Consider the following 17,980-nt stretch of genomic DNA (forward strand, 5'->3'; position numbering starts at 1 on the left):
GCAGTTGCAACTTTTGCAACTGCAGTTGCAACTTTTGCAACTTCAGTTGCAACTTAATGCAACTGAAAACTATATATAGTTGTAAATGAGGTTGCAAAAGTTGCAAATGAGGTTGCAACTGCAGTTGCAACTTTTGCAACTTCATTTGCAACCTCAGTTGCAACTAAATGCAACTCAAAACTGTAAGTAACAACAGATGTATGGTGTGCCCCTGGCGGGGCCATTAGAATACAATAGAATCAACTGAATGCAACCATATGCAACTGAATACAACCATATGCAACCATATATGCAATTACAAATACTGATTTCAAGTTCCAGTTTTCAAATGTCATTTTCGACCTCATTTTCGGAATCGATATATATATATATATATATATATATATATATATATATATATATATATATATATATATATATATATCGATTCCGAAAATGAGGTCGAAAATGACATTTGAAAACTGGAACTTGAAATCAGAAATTCAGTTGCAGATGAAGTTGCAAAAGAGGTTGCAACACGGCTGGCTAGTTGCAAATGAGGTTGCAAAAGTTGCAAACAGTATTTTTGAAAAAACAATTTTATGAAAAGGTATTTTTAAAAATAATTCTGGAAGGTAGTATTTTTGTAAATAATTAAAGAAAAGGTAGGTAGTTTTGTAGATTTCCCTAAATTTTAATTGATTTGCTCTGTATGAGTGTTAGAGAAAACTAGTATATCTGGCCCGTGCTTCGCACACGGGTAATGTTTGTTGTTTTCATATTTTTATAATTGATAATTTATCTGTACACATCCAATAATCAGGTTTTTATTGTGTATTGTTACGTGTCTCTTTTTCTAATTCCTAGTTGCACAATTGTATGGAATATACATACCATAGTCGGGTTATTAAAAGATGATCCAAATCTTTTTGGGAATTCATCAAAGAGAAAAGCTAACTTATAAAAAGAGTGAATTCAATGACTTCTTATTTCAAAAATTGTAAATCTGAGTAGTCTAACCAAATGAAACTTTTTGACAAACACCAATAAGTTAACTAATATCTATTGCGTAGAGATCAATAATAGGAACCGAAATTACTTGTGTTCTTATCCGGCATTACCAGCATTACTGTTATTTCTATTCGACAAAGCAATATTTTTATTTTACCAATATTTAAATATAGCTTATATTTAAAACCTAATGTTTATTTGACCATACCTGTTAAATTTATATGCTATAAACTCCTCGCAGAAGGAGAGGTAAAAAGTGGAGACATTGGGTGTTTGTTAACTTGACCTATATATGACCAAATTTAGACAAATGTATTAGCTTTACGATATTAAAACTGCAGCCAGCGCACATGTCTCATATTTCATTTAACTAACCTGATAAGCTTAATGATGCATAATGTGGAGAGAGGTGCGACAAATAAGTAGATGTTGATGGGGTGTGTAGCTGAGTAACATCTGAATATGGCAAAAGAACGATGCAGTCCTGGAGAGCGTCACATCTGCCCTTATCAAGGCACTGGAGAACACGTTCCAACTTGTCCCTAGCCTAAACATCACCCGCATTCACTATAGCAGAGGTATGTTTAATTGTATAAAGATAGGCATTTACTTTAGCAGGTATTCCAGAATCTGGTAAAATAAGCAATAGCAAAGAGAGATCTTTTGTTCTCTTGTCACCAACTCTTTGACATCTAATTAAATGTAGAATATAGAATTCAAAATTTCCTTAATCTTAAGTACAACAGAATTAATAAGATCCAAATAACAAAAAAGAACCTTAGGGAATAATGTATATATTAGATTGGAAACTGAGATGCTTGTATAGGCCCATTGCACTTCTATTTGTTTATAGGAACATATTGCACTTGCCAAGCCTTTGAAATTAAAATCTTCGATGTTGGGTTCATTTTCATCAGGGGTACCCAAGTTAAACCTGAGATCAATAGGCATCAAAGTTTTCTAGCCACCTCTTTCCCTTTCCTATGTTTTGCTATGTGATATTCTGTATACATTTAAAAGATACTGATAGCCTTTCTTATAATCAGATTATATATAGTATGATTTCAGATTTGATTATAAAAAATAATCAGAGCGACAGTAGCTTAGCCACGGACTGCAACAGAAAATACAGGACACTATCCATTGACTTTGGTAACTATACTATTCTGGGAGGTTTCTAAACAACGTCTCTAAGGATTTGTGATCCTGTTTTTGTTACTACTGATTAGATTAAGAGGTACTTTGCATGGGAAGCAAAGATTAGATGTTTAAGTACATTAACCAAGACAACATATTGATTGATGCTGCACTACCAACCGTATGATCTGATCTCACTCGAGATCTCGCATATATTCCACTCATCAGACGGTTAATCATTAATATTATTTTAATCATCAATTTTGACTTTCCATGATGAATAACTATGATTTATTGTAATTATCAAATTATATTAGTTGTTACTAAAATTTAGTAATAAATTGTCCTCTTATAGCCGGCAAGCTGGTTGGCATGGTGACTGATCAGACTTTTTGATTAATAATATTATTATAATAATATTTATTCTACACACGATAAAGACATGCAAGTCACAGACAAAAGTTATAACAATTCATCAAGCTAAGATTATCTAAAGTCCTCTAGAATAAAGTTTCCTTTGAAGCATACATATAAAGACTCATTCTGTCTTCATATGAATCCAATTTAGATAATTTTAACTTCAAAATTACTAACTATCTTTCTTGAGGTTAAACAGGTACTATGTGAAGAATTTTGACAGGGTTCGCAAAATTCAGACTGAAGCAATGTATAAACTCTAACTTTATGCTAAGTGACATTAATAAAATCTTTAGTAAGCCTTTAAGTAATAATCAACATCTGGGTGCCTAGCAAAGGTAAAGATAACAACTCACATGCTACACACCAGATTTAATTTCGAAAAGAAGCTTTACATATTAATTAAGCATCTCAATTTTATGACATAAATGGTTACCTAGAGGGAATCTAATATATGCAAATCCAATTGTAGCTCAAACCACTAAACATAAAAGCTGCCTACAGTTAACAATCCACAGATGATCACAAATTTTTTATAGGCTACATATAATTCACCACCAGAACAACCTACATAAGGCAACTAAGATTATAGGCTACCTAAGATTAGATAGTGCAACTATAGTTTAATTTGACCATTAGAATATAGATGAAATAACCTGTAACTGCAGTTGGACTTTCAGTTTTTGGCCTGAGCTCTGTTTGGAATACAGACCCATGTCCTCTCCTTTGCATATTTTATTCCAGACCCATGGAATTATGTACACACCTGGTAGATGAAGTGCAGAAATCAGCCACAATTTTCAGGATGATTCAGGCGGCGTTACTTTTTTTTAAATTTCTAAATCAGCCACAAAAGAAGTATGTCACATAAATTATGGTTGCAATTCAAAACCATCACTCGATCAATAGCTTCTGCCAATGCCTTGGGCTGCACAGCCCAATTTCTGAATGAGCTACGCCGGAGGAACCTGCCAATGCCACATTGTATCAAGTTGTAATTAGTAAGCATATATGATCATATATTATCTATAAGAAATTTAATCGAACATTTGATGTATAAACCGTGTGTAATCTAAAAACAGATAACTCTCTTTCAGGAAGCAATTACAATTGTGATATATGCATCTCAAAATTTAAATTACAACAAAATAGATATGTAAGATTAAAACACAGTTGAAAACTCCATAGGAAATGTAATCGAACAGTTGGTCTACAAACCGTGAGTAATCTAAAATCTGAGTAATTCTTTATTTATCTCACATTCATTATTCTGTAAAATACCAAAGTAAAATGGTCAGCTAAGGAACTACCAAGATTGTATCAAAATAACCATGTAACTTACAATATCCTGATAAAAAAGAGGGATATGAACTTTATATATACATGAATTGAATCAATGAGACCTTGATAATATATAAATCGAATCAATGTGTACCTTGATTGAATAAGTAAGATTTAGAGATACCTGAAATCATGAATTTTGAACCACCGCTTGAAGATCATCTCCTGCCCAAACACAAAACAAAATAATGAAGCAATGAACACAGACTATAGAAGTCGCTAAGAGCACGATGAATCCATTAACTACCCAGTTTGAAATTTGGCACGTTCGAATCACACGGCTAAAATGCAGGGATAAAGAACTGCAAGTGTAGCGTCAGTCGTAACCGAATGTTCAGACCCGGATGTTAACGGGTTGCTCCAACTCTGCGGCAAATACCATTGTATTCAAGTCGGGTATTGACCCATTTTTATCTGGATTATCCAAGAGGCCGTGAAAAGACAAAAAAGGGCTAAGTTTAAATAAGAAGTTAAAAAGGTGGAAGGGCAAAAACAGTCTTTTTCCAGTTTCTTTGTGTTCAGAAGATATAGATATAGATATAGATATAGATATAGATATAGATTAAATGTTGTATTTAATAAAAATATATTTAATGATAAGACTATAACGTTTTTATATTTATTTCAATATTAAAAAGTAAGTATTATAAAATAAAAAAAATAAATGTTATAATTAAAGCACATCTTGTAAAATATTGAAAATATCTTATTCGCTATAATCATTAGTTATATTTAAAATATTATTCTTTTAAATAAAATATAAATTAACTAGTTTTATTCTATATTAGAGAAAACAAAATAACATATCTAACAAAAATATATCTAATGATAATATTATAACATTTTTATATTAATATATCTAATGATAATATTAACTTTCAAAAAATATTATAACATTTTTATATTTAATGATAATATTATAACATTTTTATATTTATTTCAATATTTTAAAGAAAATACTATAAAATAAAAATAAATAATTGTTGTAATTGAAACACATCTGATTATATCAGAATTTATAAATTTAGTTCGCAATAAAATAAATTTTTTATACCTTATCAATATTATAACTTTATAAATTAAAAATATAAATAGAACATTTATACATATAATAATTATGAACATATTTGTATATTATATATTACGTATTTAAAATTTATTCTAAATATTTTATGTTAAATATTGGAAAATGATTTAAGTCAATATATTATATATTATAAATAACATATAAATTTAATACAAGATTTGGGCATAATTTGGGGCTACACGCAAGTTAGAGTATTTACGAGAGAGATAGCTATAAGTGTCAGCTAAAAGTGTAAATATAGATAATTAGTTAAAAATTTGCTCAACTTTTTGCTCCAGCGGTGAACTATAATGGTTAGCTATATTTTAAAATTCTGTTATTTTGTTATTTACAAATTCAAATAATCATATTTTTAAATAATAATTACTTATTGTGAATAAGTTTCCTAAATGACTTTCTTATAAATTCAGTTAAATAAATATTTTATATATATATAATAAATAAATTATATTCTGAATTTATTCTAATTAATCGAAATGATATTATCATTTAAAAATCTATTATTTGACTATCTTCAAATTTTAATAGCTAAATTTCACATAGTAGTTATGTATTGTAAATAAAATTAATAAATAAATTATTTTCTGAATTTAATCAAATAAAGCTTTTCTACAAGAATATATGTTATTTATTTAATTAAAACTTATTTTAATTTTATAAATTTAAAAATTAAGTACCAACAAGTGTGTACATGTGGTGTAAATTTTACGCTAATATATATTTTATTATGATAATTAAAATAATATTATATGACCAACTTATATGTTTTTCACTTTTTATTCTTGTTTTGAAATAAATTTTTCTATTTTTTAGATAATTAACATATAAAATTATTTTCATATCAAAAACTACATTTTCATATACCTCAAAATTGATGTAAATTTTAAAATTGAGAAATATATATTGTATCTAAATATATATATATATATATATATATATATATATATATATATATATAATATCTTTCTTATAACTTTAAGATGTTGTAATTATATTTACTTTATTAACTTAATAACTAAATTTATTAAAATACAAATTTAAATTTAAAATAAAATTTAAACATAAAACTAAACTAGTAATATACTTAATATAATTATTAAATATAAGAATTTATGTATAGGTTTGAGAAGAAGCTGACGTGCATGTAATCAACAGATGTAGCATATTTATTTTGCGTTAGGTAAAAATATAACTAACTGGTGAACCCGTTGGAGACTATTAGGTATATAACATGCCAGCTAGATAATATAGAGCATCTCCAACAATGGGCTATAATCGTTGGCTAAATTGGACGTTATGTAAAATTTGTTGAATATGTGGTTGGCTATAATTTAAAAATAGTATGTTATTAATATTTTGGATTGTTAAAATAGAATATATGCAATCTTCCTACAGTAGATTCGACAAATTTAGCCATCCATACCAGGTTGGCTAAACTTACAGACAACCAGGTCATTATGATTGAAGTGTGAACTTTTAAAGTGGTTTGCTGGATTTTTTATTTTTGACATGAAAAGCTTTTCATGATTTGGAGATGCTCTCAGGTAGGGTTAAAAATAGGGTGGGGAAAATGGGGAACCCGCCCCAATTCGCTCCGAATGGGGCAGATCCGCCCTGCTAATATGGGGAATGGGGTAGTGACGGGGAATGATTTTCTGCCCCGTCAAAATATGGGGCAAGTATGGTATTTGTTGAATCTCCGCGGGGATTCCCCACCCCGCCCCACATATATTTAATATAAATAAATAATTATATTTAATATAATATATTTAATATTATTATTTTATAATACACAAAATCTATAATTTTACAATGTATAACATGTCTCTTTTTTTTGTCAAGTATAACATGTCTTTTTGATTTATATTATATTTAGTTTTTTACTTTTAATATACATGTCTCGTATATTTTCATTAAATTCTGAAGAAAAAACCACTAAATTTTAAAATAATTATTTAAGGTGTAATAATATAGCAGCGGCGTGGGGCGGAGCGGAGCGAAATTATATTAAATCTCCGGTAGGACGGGAATGGGGATTAAAAATAAATCCCCGCGGGGAATGGGACGGGGACCGGGCGGGAAAAATATATATGAGGTGGGGCTGGAAAATGGTCCCCGCACCGAACCCGCCCCATTTTTAACCCTATCTCAGGTACACATTTATACTACCTAACAGATAAGCACACCGCAGGAAATGCTCTGATACTTATCTAGACAAACGATATCCTCCTATTCCACGAAACAAACAGGCCCCGTATATATATATAGGGGAGGGTTCTGGTATAAACTTACAAACTTACAAACTTTTTTTGTTCAACATATATATAACTTGAGTTCAACATTTTTTTAACATATTTTGTTGAACATCGATTAAAATAGTGGTGGAGAAGTACGTAATCCAATTTTTAAATGTAAGAACTAAGGTAAACATGTTATATAACTAATATTTATGTTTCTAAACCCTACCCAAACCCCAGAGGTATAGTTTAAACATCTTTTTAGATATGTTCAACATAATGATAATTAGTGTTCAACACCCGATGTTGAACCCCAGTTATAAATGTGTTGAAAACGCGATTTATTTATGCGTTATTTTTAAAAATTGTGATGTTTTTTTAAGAATTTTCAACATGGATACTTTATATAACTAAGGATTAACACGATGGGAGAATAAAAAAAAGTTTGTAAGTTTGTAACTTAAAAAAGTTTTTATTTGATCCTATCCCTATATATATATCTATATATATATATATATATATCTGTTTTTTTCTGATTAGATCGCTGCTTTACTCGAACTAGTTTCTCTCTGGTGGAGGCGCTTGATAGTGAATTGAATGATTGGGCGTAGCCTACTAGCCATGGTGGTATCACAGGGGATGAGAAGATTGATGGGGCGGAGAAGAGCATTCCCAAGCAAATTCCAGACGAACAAGAATATTTATAATACAGCAACAATATCAACTAATCATGCCACTTGTTTTTCCACTTTCGGATGTCTAACCGGTTAGCTTAGCTTCTTTTTACACTAGCCTGTATAATAATAATAATTATAAAAATCGTTTTTAATTTCTTTGTCGTTGTCTTTTGATGAAGCAAAAGAAAGATGTGATTTTGAGAAAGACAAGAGAATTGAAAAAGGAGATTTTGTTGATTTATCAACACTTCTTTTCACCGCCAACAGAGATTACCTAATTAAATACAATCACCCCCAACTGGTATGTATGAATATGATATCATAGGCATTGACTGCTAGTTTTGTTGACTGTTATGGCCTTGAGTAGATTAGACACCAAATTCAGCTAACAATGATTCACTCGACTCATTATCTTATAGGTTACGGCGGAGCAATTGGCAGGAAAGGTTATCGGTATATACTTTCAGCCACTACATTCCCCTCCGCCTCATGATGATAACGGTCACAGTATAGCCTTAGTGGCCACGTATAATGATTTGAAGGCTAACAACTGCTTTGAGGTTGTTTTGGTTGTTGTTGATGATGATGTTACAAGCGAGCCTGGAAAAATATGTTTTAATCCTTCTCTTCAAGGAAAATTCCAAGATATATATTCTCACACTCCATCATGGCTTGCAATTCCATTCTCAGATATAACATCTAGACAGTGTTTGAAAAGAAAATTTGGTTTCTTTAGTAGATATCCTCAGGTGGTTCTCATTGATTCAGCAGGTATGGTTTTGGACACTTCTCCTAGAAACCTATTCCAGACATATGGATCCGAGGCTTATCCTTTCAGCGATGAAAGAATATCATTCTTGAAGGACAGAGATAAAACAGCCTTTAGTCAACCCTCCTTGAAAGCACTTCTGGGCTCCTCAGAACGTGACTTTGTCATCTCAAACAAAGGTTACAAGGTATGAATGTATTAGTTATGTAAACTTATAATTGTTTGCTTTACTGTAGGGAACGTCAATCTCTTATTTCTAATTAATTAGACCTCTGTTGTCATGGAACATCTTAAACTAGTTTGTTGCTCATGGTATGCAATCTTCTCTTATAAGCTACTAAATTTAGAGCATATATAGCAATAGTTTAGGGATTATGAATCTCACGAGTGAACATGACAATATCAACTATTACCGCCTCTAGCATGTATACTTGTGGTAAATATCCTTTCTACCGTGGAGTTAATTTTAGATGGATATAAAGAGGGATTAAAACGATAGACAGTATTTCACATATTATTCGCAGAAAAGAAACTGACATGTCAATGACTGAGGTTTCCCTTGTCGAATTCATGAAATTCGGACGATTTGAGTATCTATCAGAATGTTTTAGTTGTAAACGCAACATAATCGATTCAATTGTTTTACATATAATCTGGCTTCTCAATACTCATATGAAAGAACCTTAATTTATTTGCATCATGATATGAACTTTAGTGCCTAATGGGCTGACCAAGTAAAAAGTTTGTGATAAGAGACTTCGAAAATCCTAATTTTGGTTTTGATTTAGATTTTCTAATTGGTAAGTATTGAACATATTTTTGTCATTTCAAAAAATGGTAATATTTTAAACTTTCAAGATTGAATTTTCTCCATAATCTTGAACTTAGAATTTGGAATGGAACAGATCAGAGTTCTTGAGGAAAGTGAAGGAGAAAACTAGAGAGAATGGTCAAAAGATTCTGCATAATGTAAAAAACTACTCTACAGTCTACATACCTTACCTATCCAGTTTTAACAACTACCCCTCTACAATCAACATGGATGAAAAATAAAATATATACTAATAATAACTCTTATTCTAGACAGTACAAGAACAAGAACTGATTCCAAGAATGCTGACATTGTTATCCCCTCAAATGCATAACTGCTCTAGATAGTAAGATGATTTAAATAAATACAGTGCTTTTAAGTGTAAACTACTTTTATCCTAAACTGAACAACAATATTATGACTTCTTAGCTAATTTTAAGAATCCTGACATAGTATGATCGGAGTGTTACATACCTTTAATCTGGATAGATGAAACCTAGTCTCACCAAAACTTAAAAGATATACGAGGCCCCAGGTGCAAAGTGTGCTTCATTTCTCCATTCGGAAAATGTGTCATAGGCTCATAATTGCTATCCACACCCCTAGTTTAGAAAAAGCATGTATGCAATTCGAGTTCAAGGCGACGAGTTTTCCAAATGCCAAAGCTTGGAGAAAACGAGGGTTTTAAGGTGGTATTTTGATTAATATTTTCGGAAAGAAAATACAAATTTATACTAAATCATCCTTCGACTATCTGAGTTACTTTTTTACAAATAAAGAAAAGTAATCATTTTAATATAGTCGATATTATATCCTTGTTTTTATTAATAGATGGTTAGTCTATTGAAATTAATGTATATTTTCATGTACTTTGTTTTCTGTTAAGGTCAACCAACCATTAATCAATATTGTAATGCGTAAATATATGGTAAACATACGAACAATGTATTTGAAAATCACAAATTTAAGTTGTGAAAGATGCACTAAGATTATTGGTCTATTTCGAACTTAAATAGCAGCAACACCAAAGCACAAACTCAAAGTCTAGCAACCAATCGTACAATTTGTGTCGCCTCGCGCCTGAGACGTGCTTTGTTGGAACTTTACAGTTTTGTGTCCTGAATTATAAGTAATGGTCTCCTACTCACGAGGCATGATTTTTTTAAGCAACACCAAGCGCACTATCTGGGTCACCTTTGGAAGTTTAGTTTCGTGTCATGAATAATATGAACTTTACTACGCCTTAGTACACGAGGAGTGCTTTTTAAAACTAAGCTTTAGCAAGGTAGAAGGTCTGACTAATGTATACTATTATATAAAGGTAAGACTTACAAAGTAAAATGCCAAATAGTCAAATGACTAGAAGGCTCATTTCTCCCTTTTCATTTAGTCCATGTGGTATAATAAGCAGCATCTTGAAAATCTGAATGGGATAACAGAATCACTTCTTCAAATTATGACCGACTTTGACATTTATTTACCTTAGGATCTTAAGATGATAGACGAAATCAGTTAAAAAGATGTTTAGTAACTTGACGTCTAAATTCCCAATAGCTCAGGTTTCGAAAAATTGTTTTTTTTTCCTTCATCGTTAATATCTATTGGATCCTATGATACCCCTATTCATGTTTCATTTGCACACTGGTATAATGAATTTTGATAAACATTTAATATTTCATTGAATAATTTTCTGCTTGTGATGATAGGTTCCAATTTCCACTCTTGAAAATAAGGTGGTTGCCTTATTCTTTTATGAGGATGGTTATTCGCCTGATTTCTTTACAAGAAAACTTAAGATGTATTATGAAGGATTGAGAAAGAATAATGAAAATTTTGAGGTTGTCCTACTCTACCTTTATGACACAGATCTAACTATAAATTCTACAAATGAAGAAACATTCTGGAAAACTTTTAATACTATGCCTTGGTTGGCTCTCCCATATAAAGACCTGGCTCTTAAGAAGTTGAGGCGGGTTTTTGGTTATCCCTACGAGTATTCCTACGAGGAGGATGAACCTAACTTTTACCCTGCCCTTGTAATTGTTGGGCCTCGTAACGATATCATCGAGCCACGTTTAGCAAACATGTTCAGGGGATATGATGCAAACCTATTCACGTATGAGAAATCTGAGAAGGCAGAGGGGGAGAGAGTTTGGGAACTGAAGTTGGACATGCTATGTAGTCCAGATACCGTCTTCAAAAGAATAGATGGGTCCCAGGTTAATAATTTATTTCTTCCATACTCCAAGTTCATGTTATCACTATGCATTTACAAGTTAATCCCCCCAGCCCCTAAGGCTTGCTTTTTAAGTTTCTATTATCATAATTATAGTTTTGGCATCATGTCTAATGCATGTTATTATTAAATCACATTTATAGGTTCAATTCTCTCAACTTGCGGGGAAGAGAATCATATTTTTGTTTGAGGGTGATTACCCTGAATATGATGGTGCCTTTTTCCGAAATACTTTAATAAATAAGTATATGCATATGAAGGGCACTGCCGACGAGTTTGAAGTGATATATTTTCCCAATAGCAAAGATAAGAACAGTAGGCGAGTTGCATATATGCCATGGTTCGTATCATGTTCAGTTGAGTTGTTACGCGGATGTTCTGCTTTTCTTTCTGCCTTAGGTCAGTGCTGCAACCGATATCAGTCTTCTTTTCTTCTTGCCTTTGGCCGAGATGGAAGTCTTGTAAGAAAGGCCATATGTCCTCAGTTCGGGGATAATTATTTTCCCTTTTATGCTGATGATGTCGAAGCAGAGGACTTTGAATTAAGTTGTAGCAAATTCTGCTGGGGCTACTGGGACACCCTTTATAAGGGTTTACTGATAGACTCAGTCAAACAGAATAATTTTACAGCGGGGGACCTCCTATTTTGTGTTTATCATTACAAATGTTGGGATTAATTTAGTGGACCTCCTATTTTGTTTTATTGTTACCAATGGGCGCATTAATTTAGCTAGCAATATTGGCTATCATCCGTGCTACACGCATGATAAGTTTTAGTTCATTTTCTGTAGTTGTATTTGTTGCATTTTGGTTTTTTATTAATGTGCCAACAAATAAGGGTTTCGGGAGTAGTTGTTTGTATTTTATAGATATTGTGTTATGTGATGAGCCTACTTGAAGATGCATAAATAAAACTGAATAAGAGCAAGTTGTTGAAGTTGCTCCAGACCGAATAAGTTGAAATGTTTGGATGACATGCAACTATAGCAGAATATAGATAAAGACAATGAGTTAGCAACCCCTATTAAGTTTCTTTAATAGTGATGGCACATATTTTCTGTTTGAGTTGAATTTTAATGGCGATATATTTGATTTAGAAATAAAAGGAATACATAATTTGCAGCCATCTGCGATGGATAATGCTTTTGTATGTTGTAGTATAAATTATGATAACATAGTGAAACCATATGCATTGATGTTATTTGTCAGGGACCTGGTAGAGAGTTGAGTTCCGCTAGCTGTTTTACATTTTCTAATTCAAATAGTAATACTGTTGCTTGAGATGCTAAAGTAAAATTATTAGTTGAGAGTTTTGTTTTGTTGGGTACAAGTCCATGATTAGGACTTGAAGACTTGCAGCAGCATTCAAATAACAACTATTTGCTATCCTACTGACAGAATTTGTTCGCAGAAGAGTCGTTAAGGATTTATGGTAGAGGCCCTAAAAATGGTAGTAATTCCTCTTCCTCCCATTACATAGTTTCAAAAACTTTTATATAATAATATTTCTCACCGGAGCTGTGGGATAGCTTCCTTGTTGCTTCTTAATTTTACAGTATGGAAATTATATACATGAAGAGCCTTGTAAATTGTAAGCAGAAATAACAAAAATCTAGATTTATACTTATCTTTGTGCAATTTAGAAAAGTATATACAATGAGCAGGGACGCATACAAGAGATTAGGAAAATCACGGAATCAGATGGACCACCATACAATGTAAAATCAAGTTTTTTATCTATCAAGTTTAAAAAGATAAGCTAAAATTAAGCACTTTATTGGTCATCAAGTCTAAACCACATACTCCCTCTGTCCCATTTAATTGTATACGTTTCTTTTCAACTGCTCGACATGCATTTCAATGCTCTTATAAAATATAGTTTCGTAACTTATTTTTGAGATTTTCTTTTTCTAAATAAAAATATAACATCTAAACTTTAATTCAGAAAAAGAAAATTTTAAAAATAAATTACACGACTGCACTTTACAGGAGCATTAAAGTCCGTGCCGCGTCCCCGTCCCCCAATATATACTACTCAGGGGGGACGGAGGGAGTAGTTATCATCAATGAGCTAACACATATGAAAAAACATGAAAACTTATAAATCTCATGTCATGATAAGCTAATAAAATTTTTACATGTGAAAAATATTATATATATATATATATATAGAGAGAATTTTATGATTCTTGTCATAATGACTTGTACTACTTTATCATTTTATTATATACAACTAGCCTTTAACCCGTGCGAAGCACGGGCGGGTATATAGTTCGTAATTTATTATTTATAATTTAAACTTTAATATTATTTTATCGGTGTTTTAGTATTAATGGATTGAATTTTAATTAAATTATATTATTCAACTGACTATATTTTCTCCCGATTACTTGAAAATGGACAAACCATAATAAATATATGTGTGTGTGTGTCAGGATTTTAGTACATTTAATCCGAATTTAGTACACGTAGATTTATAAATAAAAAATGAGAAAATTCAAATCTTTTCCAAACATAGCCAATCGTGTAATACCTTTGAAAGATTCAGTAATCTAATCAATCGAATTTCAACATAATTTTGTAATCTTGGTTTTTTTGACAATAATAACTTTTATGATTAGAGTTAGAAAGGGTTATGTAATGGTTCGTGTTTATATTGAAATAGAACACGTTAAAGTTAAAAAGAGTTATATGAAGGTTCTTGTTATAAGAAAAATAGTCAAAATTGTATATTTATAATTTTATTTATAACATCATTATATTTTTTTTTAATGAAATATTATATGATAATGAATTATTATGAGTGTTTTTAGTATTTGAAACTGTTTAACAATATAATATTAATAGACTCCGTATTTTTAGACTTGTAGTACCAAAAGGAGAGTACCAAACCAAAAAATAATAGACTCCACATTTGTAGACTTGTAATACCAAAAGGAGAGTGCCAAACCAAAAAATATAACTAAAAACTTAGACTACAAATTATACTCATGTTGGCTACAAATTATACTAATGTTGGCTTATTATAATATAGTATAGATTTCAACTTTATCGTAATTTTTTTGTGACAGTAACGTGAATATTTATCAAAATTATTATTAATAATTTTTTTAAAACATATACAGTACTCATGTAGTCATGTTGTAACAGAACTGAACCCGTTTTCTCGCTAAAAACCCCACCACTCACTGTCTCTCTCTCTCTCCTCCAGAACTTGCTGCTTGTCTCTCTCTTCACCAAAATCGACACAAAACGAGAGAGAGATGAGTGAAGAAGACAACAGAAGCCGAGATGATCGGAAAGCTTCATCCGCGGCTCCTTCCGGCGGCAACAAAGTGGTGATTAAAATCGCTGATATGAAAGAAGACATGCAATTACAAGCCATCGACATTGCTATCGCTGTACTCTCCCTCTCTCTCGCCCTCTCGATTATTTCAATTCAATTTTCATACTAATATATACATTTATATTGTAGGCGTATGAGAAGCACGGCGTAGAGAAGGACGTAGCAGAGTACATTAAGAAGGAGTTTGATAACAAGTTCGGTCCTACGTGGCATTGTATCGTCGGCAAAAACTTTGGTCTCTCCTCTCTCCCGATCGTAGATCTATCTTTATATAATTGCGTGCTTTGCTTGCATTGAATCATCATCAGTGTGTGTAATTATGGACTTCAGTAATGTGCTTCAGCTCAATTCATTACTTACTCACAATGTGATGCTAGCATTAGGGCGTAATTAAGCTAATTGTGCTGTTTCCTGCCTAGCCTGTGTAACGTAGATTCTTTCTGTAGCTTTCTTTCCGCAATATCTTGAATTTTTCTACTTCAACTAATTATCTTTGTTTGTTTGGTACCTGTCGTGTATTCAAAATTAGGCATGGGTTTGGAGACTCAGCACGTGAGCTTAATGCAAATAAACTTTAAATAAACGGATTAAAGAGCACATCCATGTTATGTCCGGTGGACATGGGTATAAGGGAAAAAATCAAGAGTCAGTCACCTGGTAAACTAAAACATGTTTTATGGGCTTGTATAGTAAAATGATCCAATAGGATTTATAGAAAGAGAAGGTCACTTGTGAATAGGAATCGATGTGAAGGTTAACAGCTAGTAAAGCGTATTTGGTAAACAATTTGGAGCCAGCAGAATTGCCAGTACCGGAAGACAATACAATCTCTTTAAACAGATCAAGTTTTATCTTCGTCTTCCTTTTGGCCCCTTGGGTATTCTCTGTATACAGTCCTTTTGTGGAGTGTTGTGGAGATATTATTTCTTAAGAGGCTCCTTGTATAGTATGTGTATGTAGATATTGATCAGTAATTCAAAAGAAATGTGACAAAACTATGCCACACCCGGTTTTGTATAGGAGCATTGCATCTGAATTAATGGTATAGCGAGTTAAAGATCTCCTCATCTTGTCTTTAAGTTAGGAGGGTTTGTCGTATTCACACAACCATATATTTGTATTGCCCTAGCGGCAGTACTTCTAAGCGTGTTGATGTTACGTTTCGAGTCTGCTTCCAATTGTTGACTGGGGCGGGGGGGGGGGGGGGGGGGGGTGGTTGTCTTGTTCGTATTTTAGATCGCTTCAGTTGATTTACCTTTTTAGGCAGTTCAGACTTCAGCAGCTGATTTCGTTGTCCTAAACAAAGCATAGGTACAGCACATCTATGATCTAACATATTAGAGAGTGCATTATTTTTTCTTGCACATATTTTTAGAAGTTGCAATACAAAGAGTCAAATTACCTCGGGGCTGAAATATGGACCGTAATATTGACACTGCTATAGAATTGGTCAGGTTTGATCTGATTCTTGCGCTTATTTCAGGGCTCATTTGACTTAATTTATCAAATAAATCTTTTAGAATAGTGACAGCATGACTGCTCTTTGGAGCCCCTTTGTTTAGGACAATAAAATCAGCTGGCAAATCAACCAGAACACCTAACATATTAGAGAGTGCATTATTGTTTTCTTGCATATCTTGCTAGTAGCAGTTAAAAATTACAACACAAAGAGTTAAATTACCTTGGGGCTGAAAAATCGACTGTAATAGTGACACTGCTAATAGAATAGGTCAGGTTTGATCTGCTTTTATGCTTATTTCAGGGCTCATTTGACTTAAAATTTTCAATTTTTTTTTTTTTAGAATAGTGACAGTATGACTGCTCTTTGGAGCCCCTTTGTTAAATAACGGTGAAAGTCGCAAGTCAATAGTATGAACAAGAATATACTAATAATAAAGATTAAAGACCAATGTTGTGTTTGGTTGGGGTGAATGAAAATGGAAGGTATGGAATAAAATTTGAACTATAACTTAGTTGAATTTTAGTAATTTCATTCCTTCCACCATTAAATTCCATTCGTCCCAACCAAACACACCATAAGTGTTCCCGTCTCACATAATTAAACTTTTCAATGACCCTAAGATTAAAAAATAGGAGGTTTTGAATACTCATATATGAATAAGTTTGTACTAAAGCTTTGTAGTAGGTGTAATGTTCAAATATTATAACAATTGGATACTTTGCCCTCCATCTTCAGCAATTTCCTTTCCGAAATTTATCATAATTTATATAAATTAACATACATTGAAGAAGAAATGTAAAACAATTTGTTTTTCCTCTTTGTAAGGTGCTTCCCTGAAATCTGAATCAAACATTCAATTTTAATCCATTCGGCGTTTATGTGCAGGTTCATATGTCACTCATGAGACACACCACTTTGTTTACTTTTATCTGGATGCAAAAGCAGTGTTGCTGTTCAAATCTGGCTAAAGGATGGTGATAATTGAAAGGAAATGCGTCTCAGGTACATCAATTAGTAAGTATGAGAGGATTAATTTGGGATCCCCAAGGGCAAATGATTGATGAAATGGCGGTGCTATTTTCATTTGTATCCCAATTGACCTTCTTGCAATGAAAATATCTGAGGAGACGATCATGTTGTATATTAATTTTGACAAAGGGTTTAGAACTTCACATCGATCTTCAGTAATAGTATTGTATATATATATTTTTTGAGCATCTGCTTGTATTATTTTAAGATGAAGTACATTGAAAAATTGCCATCAATATAAAACTTTAAACATATAGGTAATTGTTATGTTAAAGCTAGCAGATAAAGATGAATGCACCCTAGACATCTTGTTATATCAACTAACAGACACTGCCTATTTCATGCCTCGTGAATAATTTGAATGCAAGTAACAAAAGTTTTAATGAATTTGTGAGCTAGAGTATTAGGGTTGTAGGATATGGTATTACATCTCATATGAAC

At 32.0% G+C, this 17,980-nt stretch overlaps 2 protein-coding genes and 1 long non-coding RNA gene across 4 annotated transcripts; 2 read left to right on the top strand and 1 right to left on the bottom strand.

Annotated features, from left to right (window-relative positions):
• Nucleotides 1-434: 434 nt before the first annotated feature.
• LOC135147746 (uncharacterized) lies at nucleotides 435-4,232 on the bottom strand. Its single transcript, XR_010285531.1, has 3 exons — nucleotides 4,010-4,232; nucleotides 1,366-3,512; nucleotides 435-1,276 (listed from the first exon to the last, which is right to left on the bottom strand). It is a non-coding gene; the product is annotated as an uncharacterized LOC135147746 (long non-coding RNA).
• Nucleotides 4,233-7,213: 2,981 nt separating this feature from the next.
• On the top strand, nucleotides 7,214-12,639 carry LOC108196677 (probable nucleoredoxin 1). 2 transcript variants are annotated; one of them, XM_017364076.2, is made up of 6 exons: nucleotides 7,214-7,230; nucleotides 7,735-7,975; nucleotides 8,072-8,187; nucleotides 8,306-8,842; nucleotides 11,173-11,685; nucleotides 11,846-12,639. In XM_017364076.2, exons 2-6 carry the CDS (start codon nucleotides 7,807-7,809, stop codon nucleotides 12,377-12,379), a joined length of 1,869 nt encoding a protein of 622 aa, XP_017219565.1. In that variant the 5' UTR covers nucleotides 7,214-7,230; nucleotides 7,735-7,806; the 3' UTR covers nucleotides 12,380-12,639. The 2 variants fall into 2 exon arrangements, with proteins under 2 accessions (XP_017219565.1, XP_017219564.1); XM_017364075.2 differs by having other exon boundaries at nucleotides 7,215-7,230; nucleotides 8,066-8,187.
• A 2,219-nt stretch (nucleotides 12,640-14,858) lies between these two features.
• On the top strand, nucleotides 14,859-17,727 carry LOC108194268 (dynein 8 kDa light chain, flagellar outer arm). The gene is made up of 3 exons (XM_017361217.2): nucleotides 14,859-15,103; nucleotides 15,178-15,283; nucleotides 17,396-17,727. The coding sequence occupies exons 1-3, from the start codon at nucleotides 14,966-14,968 to the stop codon at nucleotides 17,476-17,478; spliced, it is 327 nt and encodes a 108-aa protein (XP_017216706.1). The 5' UTR covers nucleotides 14,859-14,965; the 3' UTR covers nucleotides 17,479-17,727.
• The last annotated feature ends 253 nt before the right edge of the window (nucleotides 17,728-17,980 follow it).

This window comes from Daucus carota, chromosome 7, assembly GCF_001625215.2.
Source record: "Daucus carota subsp. sativus chromosome 7, DH1 v3.0, whole genome shotgun sequence".
Taxonomy (NCBI): Eukaryota; Viridiplantae; Streptophyta; class Magnoliopsida; order Apiales; family Apiaceae; genus Daucus; species Daucus carota.

What these genes read in the sequence shown, in the direction of transcription:
- LOC108196677 (XM_017364075.2), top strand. Translation starts at nt 7,807, where the DNA reads ATGATTGGGCGTAGCCTACTAGCCATGGTGGTATCACAGGGGATGAGA. An exon ending in CACTTTCGGATGTCTAACCG is followed by an intron (nt 7,976 to 8,065) that starts GTTAGCTTAGCT and finishes CTTTTGATGAAG; the next exon opens with CAAAAGAAAGATGTGATTTT. An exon ending in AAAGAATAGATGGGTCCCAG is followed by an intron (nt 11,686 to 11,845) that starts GTTAATAATTTA and finishes TCACATTTATAG; the next exon opens with GTTCAATTCTCTCAACTTGC.
- LOC108194268 (XM_017361217.2), top strand. Translation starts at nt 14,966, where the DNA reads ATGAGTGAAGAAGACAACAGAAGCCGAGATGATCGGAAAGCTTCATCC. An exon ending in CCATCGACATTGCTATCGCT is followed by an intron (nt 15,104 to 15,177) that starts GTACTCTCCCTC and finishes TTTATATTGTAG; the next exon opens with GCGTATGAGAAGCACGGCGT. An exon ending in TATCGTCGGCAAAAACTTTG is followed by an intron (nt 15,284 to 17,395) that starts GTCTCTCCTCTC and finishes GTTTATGTGCAG; the next exon opens with GTTCATATGTCACTCATGAG.